This window comes from Salvelinus alpinus, chromosome 18 (assembly GCF_045679555.1).
Source record: "Salvelinus alpinus chromosome 18, SLU_Salpinus.1, whole genome shotgun sequence".
NCBI lineage: Eukaryota > Metazoa > Chordata > Actinopteri > Salmoniformes > Salmonidae > Salvelinus > Salvelinus alpinus.
This window is the reverse complement of record NC_092103.1, coordinates 15,336,112-15,357,209: the sequence shown is the minus strand read 5'-3', so window position 1 is coordinate 15,357,209 and position 21,098 is coordinate 15,336,112. Positions and strand designations below refer to the sequence as shown.

Sequence of the window (21,098 nt, the reverse complement as noted above, 5' to 3'; positions counted from 1 at the left end):
AAAAACCACATCAGCAAAACTCCACAGAATGACATTGTGTACCTTCCTGGCTTTTTTCATGGTGTTTCCTAGAAAGCACACCAAACATCCTTGTTTGACCTTGGTGGCTTAGTTTCTTGATAATGGAAGTAGGCCCAGTCATGTTACCTTGCTTAATCAATAAGGGAAATAGGTTTAGATCACAAGGGTTCACAATAGATTACAAATGAATAAACATTTAAATACAATTGGCATTTTATATAAAGTCAGAGCTGCTGAAAGTAATTGGTGACAAATTGCACCAGATTATTCGATTTTTTTTACCTCAACTGGTTAAAACTATTAAACCAATTGTTACCTCAACTGATTAAAACAACTATTGATCAGCTTTGAACACTGACTGTAATAGGGCTCTTCATGAGAGAGAGAGAGAGAGAGAGAGAGAGAGAGAGGGATATTCTTATTCGTATTTTTTAAACTACATTGTTGGTTAGGGGCTCGTAAGTAAGCATTTCACGGTAAGGTCTACTACACCTGTTGTATTCGGCGCATGTGACTAATACAATTTGATTTGATTTGAGAGAGAGAGAGACCAGTAACAATAATGCTTTTATCTCTCTGTACAGACAGACGCAGAGAGCATCCGCGCGATATCGGACATACCTTGGGCCTTTTATCTATAGCCTTCTAAACAGTCTTCATCAAGCGAGCATGAGAAACTGCGAGTAAGGATTACATTAATGTCTCGTCAGTAACCCCTTGGTATTTTTTTTGTTTCATGATTTTTTAAAATCATCAACAAGGGTGACTGAGTGAAACCAGAAGGGATAATACCTACTCTAGCTTCTTTTGTCATCAATTTTAGCCTACTACTGGCAAGTGGAAAACAATTGGCAACGTTTGCTCAATTGCGCGAGAGATTCTGTCGTTCTAACGATGTGGCAGTGTAAGCAGTTGGTTGGGGGTGCAGGAATTCGTCCTAAAATCTCTTCTCTCTTGAACCACTTTGGAGAGGATAACCTGTGCAATGGAATGGCAATGAGATTCAATTTGGGTGGATTGTTTTTATATACAGTCTTCTTGCCTACTATAATCACTGCGGCGAAAGTGGTGCTGATGACAGGATATCTAATTTTCTGCGCGGGAGCACTGAGGTGGCTATGATGACGATACGTGCCTTATACACATAAACAAAGATCGGTCACCAAACTTGGATTGTGCATGTTTTTCTATCACGGGTAGATGTTGTCGGTTTCCCTTCGGTTTCATGGCTGGCGCACGGCAGATAAAAACTTTGTTGACTTTAAACATCTGCATGTTTGTGGGTATTATACTGTTCTCGGTTTACTGCAGAATTCAGGATCGCCCAGAGGAACTCCTGAAGAACGGCAGGACCACTGTGCAAAGATCTAACCGCAGAAATGGGAAAGTTACTAACTTTGTGGAGAAGCAAGCTATTCTTCAGAGGCTTGAGCATCTTGAGGACGTGGTCTACCATCAATTGAACGGTAAATGATTGATCCATGTGATCATGAACACCAAGAGTCAGCTTGGTGCAACTTTATTTTACCCCACATCAGTGCTTTATGAATTACTTTTATAGTGCCCCGACTGAGTAAATCATGCATTTTACAGTGTTTCTTTGATTTGCCACATCTCAGCTGTTGTACAACCCATGGGATTTGTCATTCGCTTAAATTGGAATAACCGATCAACCTGGCCCACATCCACCTCATCCATTATAGTCCCACTCCCAGCATCGCTTTCAGCCTAAATGTCTAATCTGCTTTTACATAATTCAAAAATAACCCAGACAAAGGGCTCTGTTTTTCTCCAAAAGAACGGCATTATAAAAGTCTAATCCAGGGTTCCCCAACTGGCGGCCCTCAGGCCGAACTTGGCCCTTGGGTGATTTTATTTGTCAATTTTTTTTTGTTTGACATAAACGACTGTAAAAACACCAGCAAATCAGCTCCAAGTGATTTTCATTTTGGAAATATGTTCCCAAGTATTCCCACTAGGGTTGCACATTTTGTGGAATATTCAGAGGTGGAAACTTTCCGTGGGATTTAACGGGAATATATGGGAATTAACGGGAATATATGGGAATTAACGGGAATATATGGGAATTAATGGAAATATATGCAAATTAATATTAATACCATTTACCAGTAGATGTTTTTTGCATTGGATAAATTGACCTTATCATATGGAGACAGAAACATAAACCTTTTACCTTATCATAAGTAGTTAAAATAATTAAATCCTTCCAATAGAATTTAAAAAAACAATTTAGTTACGAATTGAACTTTAATTAAATAAATTGACTTTACCTGGGATGATTTCACTGAACAACAAAGGCTTCAATGCTTCTGAGGCTTCAATGTCTTCTTCCTGGACCTCCTCAATGTCCACCTCTTGAACATCAGACTCTGAAGCCTCATCTTCACTGTCACGTTCCAACCTGGTTGAGGATGGCTCGTTGTCAGGCTCAAAAATCCTCAAATTTGCCCAGATGGCCACCAATTGTTCAACCCTTGTATTGGTCAGCCTGTTGCATGCTTTGGTGCGTGTGTTCCCAAACAAGGACCAGTTGCGCTCTGAGGCGACTGATGTTGGTGGGATTTGGAGGATGATGGAGGCAACAGGGGAAACAGCCTTAGATCCACAAAGTCCCTTCCACCAGGTGGCTGATGAGATATGTTGGCATGACTGCTGTATTGCATCTCCATCCCAAAGCCCTTGCTTGGAAGTGTACTTCGCCAGTCTGCCAAGAACCGTGGCCTCATCCAGGCCAAGGTTTTGAGACACGGAAGTGATGACACCAGAGGCCTTGTTGATCTCTACACCAGACAGGATGCTCTTGCCAGCATACTTGGGATCCAACATGTACGCTGCGGCGTGTATGGGCTTCAGGCAGAACTCTTCACGCTTTTTGATGTATTTCAGAACTGCAGTTTCCTCTGCTTGGAGAAACAGTGATGTGGGCAGGGCAGTAGGGATTTATTCTCTTACATCTGCAAGCAGAGTCTGAACATCAGACAGGATGGCATTGTCTCCCTCAATCCGTGCAATGGCTACTACTATAGGTTTCAGGAGTTTCAGGCTGCTTACCACTCTCTCCCAAAATACATCATCCAGGAGGATCCTCTTGATGGGGCTGTCCATATCAGCAGACTGTGATATGGCCATTTCTTGGAGAGACTCCTTCACCTCCAGGAGACATGATTCGGGTGGTGTTGTCAAACATGATGACAACACCACTCGAAACGGGTGTTGCTGGGCAACTTCAATGTGGTGCTCTTATTCTTCTCACTTTGCTTGGTGAGGTAGATTGCTGCTATAACTTGATGACCCTTCACATACCTAATCATTTCCTTGGTTCTCTTGTAGAGTGTATCCATTGTTTTCAGTGCCATGATGTCCTTGAGGAGCAGATTCAATGCATCGATAAGGTGTTTGATTCATAATTTTCACCTCGAATAGAAGTAGAGGGACTTTTGTCAGAGATTGCTTGTTGTGAGCACTGAGGGAACTTTATGCACTTGGCCAGATGATTCTGCATCTTTGTTGCATTCTTCACATATGACTTGGCACAGTATTTGCAAATGTACAGAGCTTTTCCCTCTACATTAGCTGCAGTGAAATGTCTACATCAGATAGTGCCCGTGGCATTTTCCTGTAAAGATTAGAAAAAAAGGAGTAAAAAAACAACTAATACATTTCCATGTACGGATAAATCAAATAGTTAAGCAGTTAGATTAAACAACTCCTTTGTAAGATAAATGTTTTAAAATGAAACATGTATGGAAACAGGTGAATTAACACAGTTAGCAGGCTCAGTTAGCAGGCTCAAGAAAGCTAACACCCACATGGTAGCAAAAACGAATTAGCAGAAATTGTTAACAAGTTAGAAATGATTTAAAAACACACGTTGCTGTAGGTTACTATTTACTAGTTAACAAATAAATAATGTATGTCATATAAAATATATTCACCCCACCCAGTATTGTAATCAAAACTTATCAGAAAGCATGTAATCCTTGGCTCAGACTGTGTAGTCGTGTGGGCTCAATAGTATCTCATTAGTGTGCAAGATCTTGAGAATCAGCTGTACATGTGACGGAAGAATGTACTGTGCATGCAGAGGGTTGCTATCCAATTGAGTTGGGGATAGTATAACCAAAATATGCCACAAGACCTAGAATTGCCTTATGTGTATCCCACAAAAAAGGTTCACTGTTATAAGCTAACCTTTTTGATGAATTTAAGCAAAATTCCCCAAATTCCCAGGCTTAACTTCCCTTGGAAAATGTCCAGAAAAATTACGGAAATTTACCGGAAAGTTTCCGACCCCTTGCAACCCTAATTCCCACGCATAATACAGAGATATGTGATCGTACACAATTGTAAGCAAGGTTTGAAATTATTCTGTTTTAGTGAAATATGATATCTGTTTGGGCTTCTTGCGGTCAATGTGCAGTCTATAAATTATTTATAATTATGTTCTGGCCCCCAGACCATTCACTCAAGAAAAAAATGTAGTTGATGATCCCTAGTCGAATCCATATGGAGAGTTATACTTTATGTTTTATATAAAATAACATTCCAGATAATTAACACTATTACTGTATATACAATGTGTGATTGGCCAGACATTTGTTTGTTTGTTCAAATAAAATAAAATATTATTTGTCACATGATCCGAATACAACATGTGTAGTAGACCTTACCGTGAAAGGCTTATTTGCCAGCCCTTAACCAACAATGCAAATTTGCTAAATAAACTAAAGGATAAAATAGTAACACAATAAAATAACAATAAAGTGGCTATATACAAAGGGTACCGGTACCAAGTCAATGTGCAGGGGTACAGGTTAGTCAAAGTAATTTAGGCAATATGTGCATGTAGGTAGGGTAAAGTGACTATGAATAGATAATAAACAGAGCGTAGCAGCAGAGTATGTGAAGAGTGTGAAGGAATGTGAACGTATGTGTGTGTGTGTGACATCAATACTCATGTGTGTGTGTGTGTGTTTTGTGTGCTGGAGTGTCAGTGGAGTATGTGTGAGTGTGTGTTTAGAGTCCAGTGAGTGTACATAGAGCCAGTGCAAGGGAGTCAGTGCAACAAAATAAATAAAAAGACAAATAAAATAAGGGGGTCAATGCAAATAGTCAGGTGGCCATTTGATTAGCTGTTCAGCAGTCTCATGGCTTGGGGGTTAAAGCTGTTAAGGAGCCTTTTGGTCCCAGACTTGGCGGTCCCGTACCGCTTGGGTGGCTGGAGTCTTTGAAAATGTTTAAGGCCTTCCTCTGACACCACCTGGTACAGAGGTCCTAGGTGGCAGGAAGCTCGGGCCCCAGTGATGTACTGGGCCGTACACATTACCCTCTGTAGCGCCTTGCGATCGGATGTCGAGCAGTTGCCATACCAAACAGTGATGCAACCAGTCAGGATGCTCTTGATGGTGCAGCTGTTGAACTTCTTGAGGATCTGAGGTCCCATGCCAAATATTTCAGCCTCCTCAGGGGGAATAGGCGTTGTCGTGCCCTCTTTACGACTGTCTTGGTGTGTTTGGACCATGATAGGTCCTTAGTGATGTGGACACCAAGGAACTTGAAGCTCTCAACCTGCTCCACTATAGCCCCGTCCTTTTCCTGTAGTCCACGATCAGCCCCTTTGTCTTGCTCATGTTAAGGGAGAGGTTGTTGTCCCGGCACCACACTGCCAGGTCTCTGACCTCCTCCCTATAGGCTGTCTCATCGTCGTCGGTCATCAGGCCTACCACCGTCGTGTCATCGGCACACATCATGATGGTGTTGGAGTCATGTGTGGCCACACTGTCATGGGTGAACAGGGAGTACAGGAGGGGACTAAGCACGCACCCCTGAGGGGCCCCCATGTTGAGGGTCAGCGTGGTGGATATGTTGTTGCCTACCCTCATCACCTGGGGGAAGCCCGTCAGGAAGTCCAGGATCCAGTTGCAGATGGAGGTGTTCAGTCCCAGGGTCCTTAGCTTAGTGATGAGCTTGGAGGGCACTATGGTGTTGAACGCTAAGCTGTAGTCAATGAACATCATCCTCACGTAGAGGTGGCCAACTCTCTTACTGGAGAGACACTAATAAGGTGCTGAATCAGATTTGTTTTAGAGGACTGTCTGGAACAAAAGCCTGCACATCCAGTAGCTCTCCATGAGAAGGGTAATGTCCATGGCCCCTCTTTTTAGCACCTAAAATAGTTAGCAACATTGTCTTTGAGGAGCTTAATTGGACTCCACCACAAAGCAGTTTAGGAGGATGGATGCTGTCAGCCTTAATTGATGGGTCTCAACCTTGCTGTAAACAAATGTAGAGGACAAAGTAGTTATCCTGAAATATCACCTCTTCTTTTGCTGCACAAAACAAGCAGTCCCAAGAAGAAATCTCTATACCCCATGATCCTGAGGTTATATATCAGGAGGTCACTGATGTAATTCAAGCCAGTTGGGGACATTTCTGCAGCAGGTTTGACGGTTATATCACATTTACTGATTCCTTTCCTTATCCAATGTGGTGTTGTATGATGCATTTGCTTTATAAAATCCCCCCAAGGGACAAACTAATTCAATCAATTTATTCAACCAATAATTGCTTGAACTCATTCCCAATGTTTTGACTGTGACACTCATAATTCAGTGTTTAAATGCATAATCAGTTCAGAAGTTGGATTAGCAAGATGCCAGGTCCTGCTGTAATACTGACAGTATAAGCCATTCTACTCACAGTACAAGTCAATCATCCTGTCCCCTGTCCCCCTGTGTATTACTTCCCACCAGTAAAGTCTAGGTGAATAATAATAATAGCCTTCAGTTTCCTTTATCCTTGGCTATCCTGTTTGTCAGTCAGACTGGGAGTTTATTAAGATTTATTAACCTATTATAATTTCACAGACAAGGTGCTGCAGACAGTAGATGTGTCAATTTTTTATCTTGTCTAAACTTCAATTGCCAACTCTCTAATGAATCTAGATGCTCACTTTTGTTTACGTTCTCGAGGGAAAAGAGACAGCTCAAATGACTGACACATTGAGATGAAAAGTGTAACAGCTTGCTTGCTTTTGTGATCCAGAGGCACCTCAGACAGTTTGCAAAATGAGTCTGACATTTTCCTCTGACTTTCCACAGGTCTGGGAAAGCCGGTTGGGGTACTGGAGGGACGAGTGGGCCAGGGACAGGGGCAGGCCAGGACCCCTGCAACTCTGAGAAACCCTGTCCGCGACCCAGATGGGGAAAAGTATGAAGAGTACGGCTACAATGCACAGCTGAGCAATCAAATCCCACTGGATAGATCCATTCCTGACTACAGGCCGAAAAAGTAGGTCCTAAACCCTGCCCTCACAGCTTGTAAACCAGAAGGTAACATAATAAAGCATTATGAGTTTAGGGTACTGATGTGACAGCTTCTCACTAAATTGTGTTGACAGGTGCAAGCTGATGACTTACCCAGATGACCTCCCTCAGATGACGGTGGTGTTCCTCTTTGTAAACGAGGCCTTGTCAGTGATCCTACGGTCAGTCCACAGCCTGGTCAATCACACACCTGCACACATCCTCAAGGAGATCATCCTGGTGGACGACAACAGTGACAGTGGTAAGACAAGGGCTTTTACAGTGTGTGTGTGTGTGTGTGTGTGTGTGTGTGTGTGTGTGTGTGTGTGTGTGTGTGTGTGTGTGTGTGTGTGTGTGTGTGTGTGTGTGTGTGTGTGTGTGTGTGTGTGTGTGTGTGTGTGTGTGTGTGTGTGTGTGTGTGTGTAAGAGGGAGAGAAAGAGCGCAAGAGAGAGAGAGAGAGAGAGACTTGAAATTATGGTTTTCTAGTTTGAGCTCCAACACTTGATTATTCTTGTTGTTGTAGTGGAGCTAAAGCTGAATCTGGATCAGTATGTGAATAAGCAGTACCCAGGCCTAGTGAAGATGGTGAGAAATAGCAGACGGGAAGGACTTATACGGGCCAGAATCCTTGGCTGGAAAGCTGCCACTGCACCAGTTGTTGGCTTCTTTGACGCACATGTTGAGTTCAACACAGCATGGTGAGGAACAGCTTCTTATTTCCCCTCACATTGACACTTGAAAAGGAGTTTAAAATAGTCTCATGCATTATCATAAATCAGATGCAGATTCCTCCCAACACTGAGGTGCCATACGTCCGCCATATGTCCTCCAATATCTAGCTATATACTGTACTATTTTAATCCTGGAATTCATTACACTGAGATCTGCTGACAGTGTTTGTGCATCTGACAGAAGAGCATTTTTATTTGAAAATCAGAGGTATTCCTTTCTCTCAGTAATGGAAAGACAAGGAGGTACAGTAGTCACCACAATCCATCTTCACCATACCACTTTAGAAAGAGGAATTATTTCAGGCAAGGTGACACTCTCTCTCAGAAGTTAACCCTATTTGTTCTAAAAATGATATTGCAACTGTGAAATGTAGACTCCTTAACTGCACTCATATTGCAAAAGTTATGTCCACAATGGAAATGATATCTGATTGCATCAGTCAAGTTTTACACTGAAAAACCATTGAACACACCATGCGTCCCATGGGTCGTTCCATGTCATTTCAGTAAGCCATGACACCCACCATCTGAAATTGTTTCTGTAGTTAGAAACAGATAAGATTAGCATTCCTGCAAAATTCTTTTGTTGAAATATAATCTGATCTCTGAGAAATTAAGCTAATTGATTGCACCCAAATTGTCCATTTTAATTTATAGGATTCATATAATATTAACTAAGTATAGTACCTAACATCCAATTTGATCCAAACTTTTTTCAAACATTGAGTAAGACATGAAGAATCCAAAGACATGATCAAAAGCCCCCCACGCACCCCTGCACACCCCATGCCAATCCCAATCCAAAAACAAGTATAAAATGGCCAATTTGGATGCATTCTCAGAGCATTCTGAGACTGTGGGTGTCGAAATCCTCTTTCTTGTGCTTTTTGAGGTGGAACGACCCACATGTGAGGCCATCAGTGTTTCACTACAGTTGTAACACATAGAACTGCTAGCTACAGTACATAAATGACTATTTATTTGGTTTTGTTCTCTGGAACGGATGTGAAATGGAAAATAAGCTGTCAAGTGTAAGGGAAGATGAGAACTGTACAGTACCTTCCTCTGCTAGCAGTGAGGATTCAGGATGTTTTGATGATGATGATTAAACGCTTGAACAGACTGTGGTGGCCCCATTTTCCCCCTGGGAACAGATGAGATGACAGAAACATGATTTACTGTCATGCTTTTCCTATCATGTCAGCATGAACACCACAGTGTACAGTTACCAGTAAACATCTCAAGCACCTTTAGAATATTTATAGAGATAAAAAATGTGACTAAAATGCGTTTCCTTTCCTCCTTGGACAGGGCAGAGCCAATCCTAACCAGAATCAGGGAGGATCGAACACGTATTATTCTACCATCGATCGACAACATCAAGTACAACACGTTTGAGGTGCAGCAGTATGCTAACGCGGCCCATGGCTACAACTGGGGCCTGTGGTGTATGTACATCACCCCCCCTCAGGCCTGGCAGGACAAAGGAGATGAGACGGCCCCCATCAGGTATGGGAAAAGTACAGTATGTCTCTCGGACATTATTGGGGCAGTTCTCTGATGCAATATTCTGCAATACATTTTCTATCGATAGTCTACACCCCTACTATTCACATTTTATTGCATTACAAAGTTGGATTGAAATAGATTTAATTGTAATTTTTGTCATTGATCTACACAAAATAGTCCATAATGTCAAAGTGAAAAGAAAATTCTACACATTCTTTGAAATTAATACAAATTAAATAAGTATTCACCCCCTTTTTTTAGGCAGGCCTAAATTAATTCAGAAGTCAAATTTGGCTCAACAAATCACATAATAAGTTATATGGACTCACTCTGTGTGAAATAATAGGGGTTGATGTGATTTTTGAACAACTGTAAGGTCCGTCCCTCAGTCAAATATTGAATTTCAAGCACAGATTCAACTACAAAGACCAACAAGCTTTTCGAAAGCTACATAAAGAAGGGCAATGATTAGTAGATGGGTAACAACAACAAATCAGACACTGAATATCTCTTTAACCATGGCCAAGTTAATAATTATGCTCTGGATGATGTATTAAAGCACCCAGACACAAAGATGTAGTCGTCCTTCTGAATTGAGCTCTATTACAGGAAGGTATGCTTAGGGATTAAGGCTGGGAATAGCCAGGGAGCTCACAATAATTTCACGAAATTTAGGTGCCGATATGATGTATTGATATTCCCCCGATTCTATATGTATTGCGATTTCCTACTGTGATTTTATTGCGATTCGATGTTTCAAACATACTGCTCACCATATGCCTGCTGTAAAGGTACAGCACAAGAGAGAGCCATGAGAAAATTAGTTTGCTGAAATAAAAGTGATGAAAACAAATTGGCTCCCCATTTAAAAAGAAGATGATCAAGCTATGTCCCGTGTAAATATCGTTTTATATATCGTTTTCCTTGTTTTTTCATATATATTTTAATCTCACTTTCCATCAATGGACTGAATATACTCTCCTGCAACCTGCCTCACCCAATGTGGTACGGATCTGCTATTTCTATACTTTAGAACCGAAACCCCCATCAGCAGCTAGCCAGCTAACTAGCTACTAGCTAGTAGTCAGTTAGCCACTGCTAGCGTTCTTCACCGCTAACTCGGACACCAGCCAGCCTCAGCTCGGTCAATACCTGCCAGTCTACCACATCTCAGGAGTCCTACCGCAAGCTGAACCTTTACACCAGATCTTCGCAGCATACTTAGCTTCAATCCGAGTGTCTACCCCTGGCTAACATCTCTGTCCCGAAGCAAGCACCAGTTAGCCTTGAGCTAGCCTCGAGCTAGGCCCATCTCCCGGCTTGCCGAAGAGGTCCACCAGCTAATTCTTGGGCTACAATACCTCTTTTGCCAATTGGCCTGGACCCTTTACTGCCGACACGGAGCCCCGCCAATCCATCACGACTGGTCTGCTGACGTAATCCTCCGAGGTGGTTTCAACAGGCCCTTCCGTTCCGACATCGCCAAAGGCCCATCTGCTATCCCCGGCCCGCTACCTGTCTGAATCGCCGTGTCTCCAGCTCGCCTAGCGTAGTAGCGACTACTGAATCGGCTCCCTGATTCACCTAATGCTACTCATTGGACGGTATGATCACTTGGCTACACATGCCTCTCCCTAATGTCAATACACCTGGCCTAACTAGTGCCTCTAGAGACAAAACCTCTCTCATCGTCACTCAATGCCTAGGTTTATCTCCACTGTACTCACATCCTACCATACCCTTGTCTGTACATTATGCCTTGAATCTATTCTTCCACGCCCAGAAATCTGCTCCTTTTACTCTCTGTTCTGAACGCACTAGATGACCAGTTCTTATAGCCTTTAGCCGTACCCTTATCCTACTCCTCCTCTGTTCCTCTGGTGATGTAGAGGTTAACCCAGGCCCTGCAGCCCTCAGCACCACTCCCATTCCCCAGGCGCTCTCATTTGTTGACTTCTGTATCTGTAAAAGCCTTGGTTTCATGCATGTTAACATTAGAAGCCTCCTCCTTAAGTTTGTTTTATTCACTGCTTTAGCACCCTCCGCCAACCCTGATGTCCTAGCCATGTCTGAATCCTGGCTTAGGAAGGCCACCAAAAACCCAGAAATTTCCATCCCCAACTACAACATCCGATCACTGTATCTGTACACAGCCAATCGGTAAATAGCACGCCCAACTACCTCATCCCCATATTGTTATTTATCTTCTTGCTCTTTTGCACCCCAGTATATGTACTTGCACATCATCATCTGCACATCTATCACTACAGTGTTAATGCTAAATTGTAATTATTTCGCCTCTATGGCCTATTTATTGCCTTACCTCCCTAATCTTCTACATTTGCACATACTGTACATAGATTTTTCTATTGTGTTAGTGACTGTACGTTTGTTTATGTGTACCTCTGTGTTGTTGTTTTTGTCACACTGCTTTGCTTTATCTTGGCCAGGTTGCAGTTGTAAATGGGAACTTGCTCTCAACTGGCCTACCTGGTTAAATAAAGGTGAAATAAATAAAAATAAATAAAAAATATGATATGATATACAATGTCTGCTGGAGTGGTGTAAAGCTCGCCGCCACTGTACTCTGGAGCAGTGGAAATGCATTCTCTGGAGTGATGAATCGCGCTTCACCATCTGGCAGTCCGACGGACGAATCTGCCCAAATGCATAGTGCTAACTGTAAAGTTTGGTGGAGGAGGAATAATGTTCTGAGGCTGTTTTTCATGGTCTGGGCTAGGCCCCTGAGTTCCAGTGAAGGGAAATCTGAACCCTACAGCATACAATGACATTCTAGAAGATTATGTGCTTCCAACTTTGTGGCAACAGTTTGGGGAAGGTCCTTTCCTGTTTATGTCACGCCCTGATCTGTTTCACCTGTTCCTGTGATTATCTCCACTCCCTCCAAGTGTCGCTTATTTTCCCCAGTGTATTTATCCCTGTGTTTCCTGTCTCTCTGTGCCAGTTCATCTTGCATGTTAGTAAAATCAAATCAAATCAAAGTTTATTTGTCACGTGCGTCGAATACAACAGGTGTAGTAGACCTTACAGTGAAATGCTTACTTACAGGCTCTAACCAATAGTGCAAAAAAGGTATTAGGTGAACAATAGGTGAGTAAAGAAATAAAACAACAGTAAAAAGACAGGCTTTATACAGTAGCGAGGCTATAAAAGTAGCGAGGCTACATACAGACACCGGTTAGTCAGGCTGATTGAGGTAGTATGTACATGTAGATATGGTTAAAGTGACTATGTATATATGATGAACAGAGAGTAGCAGTAGCGTAAAAGAGGGGTTTGCAGGACACAATGCAGATAGCCCGGTTAGCCAATGTGCGGGAGCACTGGTTGGTCGGCCCAATTGAGGTAGTATGTACATGAATGTATAGTTAAAGTGACTATGCATATATGATAAACTGAGAGTAGCAGCAGCGTAAAACAGGGGTTGGGTGGCACACAATGCAAATAGTCCGGGTAGCCATTTGATTACCTGTTCAGGAGTCTTATGGCTTGGGAGCCTTCTTCTGACACCGCCTGGTGTAGAGGTCCTGGATGGCAGGCAGCTTAGCCCCGGTGATGTACTGGGCAGTATGCACTACTCTCTGTAGTGCCTTGCAATTGCCGTACCAGGCAGTGATGCAACCAGTCAGGATGCTCTCGATGTTGCAGCTGTAGAACCTTTTGAGGATCTCAGGACCTATGCCAAATCTTTTTAGTTTCCTGAGTGGGAATAGGCTTTGTCGTGCCCTCTTCACGACTGTCTTGGTGTGTTTGGACCATTCTAGTTTGTTGTTGATGTGGACACCAAGAAACTTGAAGCTCAAGTCAACCAGCATGATTTTCCCGTACTCCTTTTGCTATTCTCTTTTTGATAGTCTTCCCGGTTTTGACCCCTGCCTGTCTCTGGACTACTTTCCCGCCTGCCTGATCATCCTGCCTGCCCTGACCTTGATTCTGCCTGCCCTTCAGTACCTTTTGGACTCTGTACTGGTTTTGACCCTTTTGCCTGTCCACGACCATTCTCTTGACTTACCCTATTGGATTAATAAATATTGTAAAACTCCAACCATCTGCCTCCTGTGTCTGCATCTGGGTCTCGCCTTGTGTCATGATAGTTTCAGCATTACAATGCCCCTGTGCACAAAGTGAGGTCCATACAGAACTGGTTTGTTGAGATCGGTGTGGAATAACTTGACTGGCCGGCACAGAGCCCTGACTTCAACCCCATCAAACACCTTTGGGATGAATTGGAACGCCACCTGAGAGCCAGGCCTAATCGCCCAAACATCAGTGACCGACCTCACTAAGGCTTTTGTGGCTGAATGGAAGCAAGTCCCCGCAGCAATGTTCCAACATCTAGTGGAAAACCTTCCCAGAAGAGTGGAGGCTGTTATAGCAGCAAAGGGGGGATTTTGGAAAGAGATGTTTGATGCTCAGGTGTCGACATACCACTTGGTCATGTAGTATATCGTCAGACATAATATCCCGATATGTAACTGTATAGATTTTTCCCCCATCACTATTAGGGCTGCCGCCATGAGGTCATTAGTGATTTTAAAACAGCTACAAGGTTCTATGACTGTGATGGGAGAGAACTGAGGATGGATCAACAACATTGTAGTGACTCCACAATAATGACCTAAATAACAGAGTGAAAAGAAGAATACAAATATACAGAATATTCCAAAACCTGTGTGGTGGACATTCAACACCAGGGACACCTGAAGTCAGTATTAAATGAATCCCTCTTTATTATCGGCCGGAGAGGTTCACCAACTCAATCCAAGCTTGATGCTACACAAACAAGTCATATACGGTAAGCATGATTTACATGTTTCATTATTCATTTTTAATGTTGGTTCCTGCATGTGACTGACTGATACCTCACAAGGCTTTTTCTTTCATAGCTGGGACCTTGAAACCGAGATGCTCCTTTTGTGCCTTTTGGTTACCAGAGCAATGTTCTGGGCGTACTGCCAAATTGCTTATCAGTGATATTATGGTTTATTTCTGTGTGTAGTCAATCCGTCACTCGCATGAACCCAACCAAGACATGTAATTACAAAGCAGCATTATTCTAAACATATGACCATCATTAAGTTTACCGATGACACAACAGTGTTAGGCCTGATCACCGACAACGACGAGACAGCCTATAGGGAAGAGGTCAGAGACCTGGCCGTGTGGTGCAAGGACAACAACCTCTCCCTCAACGTGATCAAGACAAAGGAGATGATTGTGGACTACAGGAAAAGGAGGACCGAGCACGCCCCCATTCTCATCAATGGGGCTGTAGTGGAGTAGGTTGAGATCTTCAAGTTCCTTGGTGTCCACATCACCAACAAACTAACATGGTCCAAACACACCAAGACAGTCGTGAAGAGGGCACAACAAAACCTATTCCCCCAGTAGACTGAAAAGATTTGGCATGGGTCCTGAGATCCTCAAAAGGTTCTACAGCCACACCATCGAGAGCATCCTGACGGGTTGCATCACTGCCTAGTATGGCAACTGCTCGGCCTCCAACCGCAAGGCACCACTGAGGGTAGTGCATACGGCCCAGTACATCACGGGGCCAAGCTTCCTGCCATCCAGGACCTCTATACCAGGCAGTGTCAGAGGAAGGCCCTAAAATTTGTCAAAGACTCCAGCCACACTAGTCATAGACTATTCTCTCTGCTACCGCACGGCAAGCGGTACCGGAGCGCCAAGTCTAGGTCCAAGAGGCTTCTAAACAGCTTCTACCCCCAAGCCATAAGTATTTTCTTAAAACTGCATTGTTGGTTAGGGCTTGTAAGTTAGCATTTCACTGTAAGGAATACAACTACACCTGTTGTATTCGGCGCATGTGACAAATACAATTTGATTTGTTTTGATACACACAGAGAACATTTCCATCACACATGCAATGTATGCAACGAGGCACTGAAGTAATACTTTAAAAAACATGGCAAAGGAATACACGTTTTGGCCTAAATGTTTGGGGCAAATCCAACACAACACATCAGGCAGAGTAACTGCCTCCTTAAATTGCTGTCTAGCGATGATCCCCAACACCTTGACAGAGCTTGAAGTATTTTGAAAAGAATAATGTGCAAATATTACACAATCCAGGTGTGCAAAGCTCTTATGAGACTTACCCAAGAAGACTCACAGCTGTAATCACTACCAAAGGTATTTCCAACATGTTAGTGTTTTACATATTAGTGTATATTAGTGTTTTATTTTTCATTACTCAAAAACAAATGTTGGAATTTGTCTTCCACTTTGACATTAGAGTATTTTGTGTTGATCGTTGACAAAGAAATGACAATGAAATCCATTTGAATCCCACTTTGCAACAGAATAAACAGTGAAGAAATCCAAGGGTGTGTAGGCTTTCTATAGACAGAAAACGTGGGCTTGAAAAACATGTTCTTAAAATATACAAGATGTTCCAACTCACTTCTGTACAGGGTATGCTGCTAGGCCTTAATCTGTTATTTCTCCGTTCAGGACCCCTGCCATGATTGGCTGCTCCTTTGTGGTGAACAGAGAATACTTTGAAGAGATTGGCCTTCTAGACCCAGGCATGGAGGTGTATGGAGGAGAGAACATTGAATTGGGCATGAGGGTAAGTTTCTAAGTGGTACATGCTTAAACTAAGAACTGATCAATACAGTATGTTCTGTGGTCCGTTATGTGTTAGCCATTACAATGTGATAAAAAGCAAGAAAATCATTATGTAATTGTGACTGGAGAGTTCAAGTGTTTGTGTGCTGTAAGAGATGCATGAAGTTCAATTAAGCGCTGTCACAGTAAAAAGGATATGGGTGGGAATTAATATGAATGTAACGGCAGCAAATTTTTCTCTATATTTTGGCCCTGATCCAAATAGATTTCAATATCTTTTAAAAAGGGATAGGCTGCCATTATCTGAAGTATGATTCAAAACAAGTTTAGTTTTAAGTCTCGTGCACAAGTACAGTGAAATGCCTTTCTTGCCAGCTCTAAACCCAACAATTCAGTAATCAATATCAATGTAGTACTAAACATAACAAAAGGTAGAACAAAAACACACAAGTAATACAAATAAGAAATAAGAAGAACACAACAAAGTAAGCACACTATATACAGGGTCAGTTTTACTATCAAACAGAATGGAATATTCAATCCGATCATTTAACTTAGGTCCTAAAATAATTTGTGACTTGGCATCAATGGCATGTCATTAAAACATAGGGGTCTGTTCTGACTAAATTCTCTCCCTGCATGTTTTGTTTGGCTCTGCTCAGATCATTAAGGAATCATTAGGCTCTAAGCATACAGGGAGACCAGTTGGCATGAATATGGATGGAAGTTATCCTGCACTGCACCACCTGGTATACTGCTGAATAACAAAAACATGCCCTTATAGTGCACCAAAAAATGGTCTGTGTCAGGTGATTTGTCCATCAGTTATTTCCCAAAAGACTGGACCCATTTGAATTCCCTTTCTTTCTAATACTATAACTGAGATAGTTTAATTGTTTTTGGGAGACAGGAATATTTTGGTTTGTAGACTGTAAAAAAAGTCTGTAGTGACATTGATGTGGAAGTTGTGTCCCAGTGTGAGAACTGAATGTGTTCCAGAACTCTGCAGTCATCTACCAGCGTCCCACTGACACACAGACTTATTTCACGCTTCCGACGTCATCGTTATGACGTGAGCAGCAGTGTGCGGGAAATGAGAGGAGACAGCAGGACAGAGAGGGAGAGGGAGAGGGAGAGGGAGAGGGAGAGGGAGGGGGAGAGGGGGAGAGGGAGAGAGAGATATGCCAGGTTTGCACCTATTACGCTGAGAGGGGAATAAAGTACAAAACATGTGGTCCAGGTAATGGAGACAGTGGGAAAGGGAGACAGCACAACAGCAGAAACCCAATGAGAGACAGCTGATTGTATCAAAAGAGATCTAAGCCAAATTATATTTTTGTTAACCCTACAACACCTCTCTGTGCTGTGCTCAATGCACTGGAGTATGAAGAGGTACTCTAAAAAAGAATTCTGGCAACACCACCAGTACAGTATAATCATACACACAATGAAGTGGCCCTTTGCCTGAAAAATGTCCTGGCAATTGCAAGGTGTTAACAGCTTTCCATGTCCCTGTGGGCAATTGCCTCGGCGGCACCTCTCTCAACAAGATTTATTTTTAGAATATAATGCTATATTACTATTGTGGTCAGGCTTCTTTCTTTCTTTCTTTCTTTCTTTCTTTCTTTCTTTCTTTCTTTCTTTCTTTCTTTCTTTCTTTCTTTCTTTCTTTCTTTCTTTCTTTCTTTCTTTCTTTCTTTCTTTCTTTCTCTTTCTTGAACTGTCTATGTTATGTCTCAGGTATGGCAATGCGGGGGGAGTATGGAGGTGTTACCGTGTGCTCGGGTGGCACACATTGCGCGCACCAGGAAACCCTATAACGACGACATTGATTACTATGCAAAGCGCAATGCCTTGAGGGCAGCCGAGGTGTGGATGGATGACTACAAATCGCACGTCTACATGGCCTGGAATATCCCCATCAACGTGAGTCTAGGCGTAGTTCCCCAATATTCTACAGCTCAATTGCGTCTTAACTGGTCATTGATTTTGGTGCTGTGAATTGTTTTCTAACTCAACAGAACCCTGGAGTTGATTTTGGAGACGTTTCTGAGAGAATCGCCTTGAGGAAGAAATTGCAATGTCATAGTTTCCAGTGGTACTTGCAGAATGTGTATCCAGAGATGCGAGTGTACAATGACACCATCACCTATGGTGAGGTGCGAAACAGCAAGGCCAGTGGCTATTGCTTAGACCAAGGACCTAACGATGACAACAGCGCGATTCTCTACCCGTGTCATGGCATGACATCTCAGGTCAGGAAAAGTTCTTAAAACCTTATATGCTTGAATGCATAGAAATGTAATCCTCTTACACAAGCTCTTATGTTAGTTCAGGAAAACATTTATAACTATCCCATACACTCTGGCCCCATGCAGACGTCCACAATATATTATGCATCCCCACCCATTTGCGTTGAAGCCCTTTCATTGTTCATCTTACAGTGGTTGTTTGTGCTTTCATTTAGCTTGCTTTAGCATGGTGATTCAGTGAATTCCAAATGAATTGGCTTGGCACAGGGCAATTTGACAAGGTTACCTCTACTCAGAATAGTGCAGCAGCACCTGTGATGGGCTCCAACATCCTCTCTGGCATCTAGTTTCCTGAGTGTTGTTCACCGTGAATAATTCAAACTGGATTTTGTAATCGTCTGTGCCCTTACTTGTGACATTCACTGGATTGAAGCTGCGTTTGTCGTGTGAAATGAAATAGAGATCAAGCTCACAATGTCAAATGACAATGAACCCTTCAGATAGACTGGGTCTCATTTATAACAACATGTACTCACCTAAGGGATCTGGTCCATTACGCTCATAAACAATGTAGCCTTCATCAGCATGGCACATACATAAATGCACGTATCCCTGTGGTATCTATCAAGTCTACATTGTCATTAGTATTTAAGTCAATTACGCAGCAAATGTTTGTTGGACATCTCAACAGTAACTAAGGACAGGCCTTGCATTGGATTTGATTGAAGTTCAATAAAGCTGGATTGAAGGCTTACTTGGTCATATCTCATCTTTCGTTTCAAGATGGCCTTTCCACTGGGTAGTTGTGGTTCAGCTGTTGAAAGAGCAGGCACTGGTTTGACAGCTCTTGTTCAGCTCAAGAGGCGCTATGACCTTTTGTACTCAAGGTATAGAGAAAGATCTTTCTCATGAGACAGCTCAAGGATTACACAATAACATGTGCCATTCCTATGTGTGCAGATGTATTCAACAAGTGTTGTATTGTCCAACGACTACTGTATGTAGGTGTCTGTAAAGATAGTATTTGTGTATAACCTTTCATATTTTCTTTCAGAACTTGACGTTTACTTGTTTTTTTAGCTGGCCCGTTACACCTCAGAAGGGCTTTTGCAGCTTGGTCCCCTGGGCTCCACTACGTTCCTGCCCAACACCAAGTGTCTGGTGGACGAGGGACGAGGGCGGATGCCAAGTCTCAAAAAATTTGATGGAGCGTCACACTCATCACAAAGGCTTTGGGACTTCCGTCAGGTAAAACTTCAAAATGTCACTGTATTGCTTTTTAATACTGCAATTATAACCACAGCTTGTTCCTCTTCCCTCTGTAGAACGGCCCAATAATCAGCAGAGACACTGGTCGTTGTTTGGAGGTGGAGATGTCTAAAGAGGCAAGCTTCGGCCTACGGCTGGTGGTCCAGAGGTGCTCTGGACAGAGGTGGACTATCAGGAACTGGATCAAACCTCCACGACACTGAGGGCACAATATACAGGCCAGCTGATGTCTACAAAAAAGACATGGGACTCTTACCTTGTAGCACTAGGACTATTCTCTTTACAAATATTGTGTTCCTTTGGGGCTATAAACTCCATTGTCTGCTCCTGGAAAGGTCAAGGAATTTCAAAAGCATCTCAACACCAACCTTCCACAACTCAAGCATCTTAACAACAAGTCGTCACAAAGTATGGAGGATACTTATCCCTACGAAGAACCAGAGGATGTACCATACCCGCTACAGAGGTTGTCTCTGACAATGGTAGTTGCAGTCTGCGATACTTAAGGAGGTAATACAAGCGAACTGGCACATGTTGACGAACCAGTTCATTTTGAGTGTGTTTTGTTTCTGATTTCAGATTTCACGCCATAATACCTGAACACAATAATGTTCCTTCAATCATATGTCTGTCATCTGGAGGGCTAAATTATCTCACATTCATGGACAATAGAGGAAAAAGGGAAAAACACAAATTGTACATAACTAGAATCGAATGATAATATGACATTAAACATTATGACATATGTGTTCCTCCTTGACGAGTGATTTTGTATGAGAGCGGAATTTTTTACTATTCTTGATCATGAAAAGTATTGTTTTCTCACCTCTACAGCTGGTTCCACATACATTTATGCAAAGGGCTGACCTTGAGTCTCCAGGCTCTCCAGTTATATGTACGTGTTTCACTCAGACAACATGTGACAACACTGTAATTTCTGTGATCAAGCACAGGGGAGGCATCCAGGTAGCCATTTGATTAGCCGTTCAACAGTCTTATGGCTTGGGGGTAGAAGCTGTTAATAAGCCTTTTGGACCTAGACTTGGCCCTCTGGTACCGCTTGCCGTGGGGTAGCAGATAGAACTAGGGTGCCTGGAGTCTTTGGCATATTTTAAGGCCTTCCTCTGACACTGCCTGGTACAGAGGTCCTGGGTGGCAGGAAGCTTGGCCCCAGTGATGTACTGGGCCATACGCACTACCCTCTGTAGCACCTTGCGATCGGAGGCCAATCAGTTGCCATACCAGGCGATGATGGAACCTGTCAGGATGCTCTTGATGGTGCAACTGTATAACTTTTTGAGGATCTGAGGACCCATGCCAAATCTTTTCAGTCTCCCGAGGGGGAATAGGCATTGTCGTGCCCTCTTCACGACTGTCC

At 42.8% G+C, this 21,098-nt stretch overlaps 1 protein-coding gene across 1 annotated transcript; it reads left to right on the top strand.

Moving 5' to 3' along the window:
* Positions 1–341: 341 nt before the first annotated feature.
* On the top strand, positions 342–20,471 carry LOC139544488 (polypeptide N-acetylgalactosaminyltransferase 9-like). The gene is made up of 10 exons (XM_071351637.1): positions 342–1,487; positions 7,143–7,332; positions 7,442–7,608; positions 7,871–8,045; positions 9,390–9,587; positions 16,083–16,200; positions 17,940–18,125; positions 18,221–18,454; positions 19,532–19,699; positions 19,777–20,471. The coding sequence occupies exons 1-10, from the start codon at positions 1,247–1,249 to the stop codon at positions 19,921–19,923; spliced, it is 1,824 nt and encodes a 607-aa protein (XP_071207738.1). The 5' UTR covers positions 342–1,246; the 3' UTR covers positions 19,924–20,471.
* Positions 20,472–21,098: the final 627 nt, after the last annotated feature.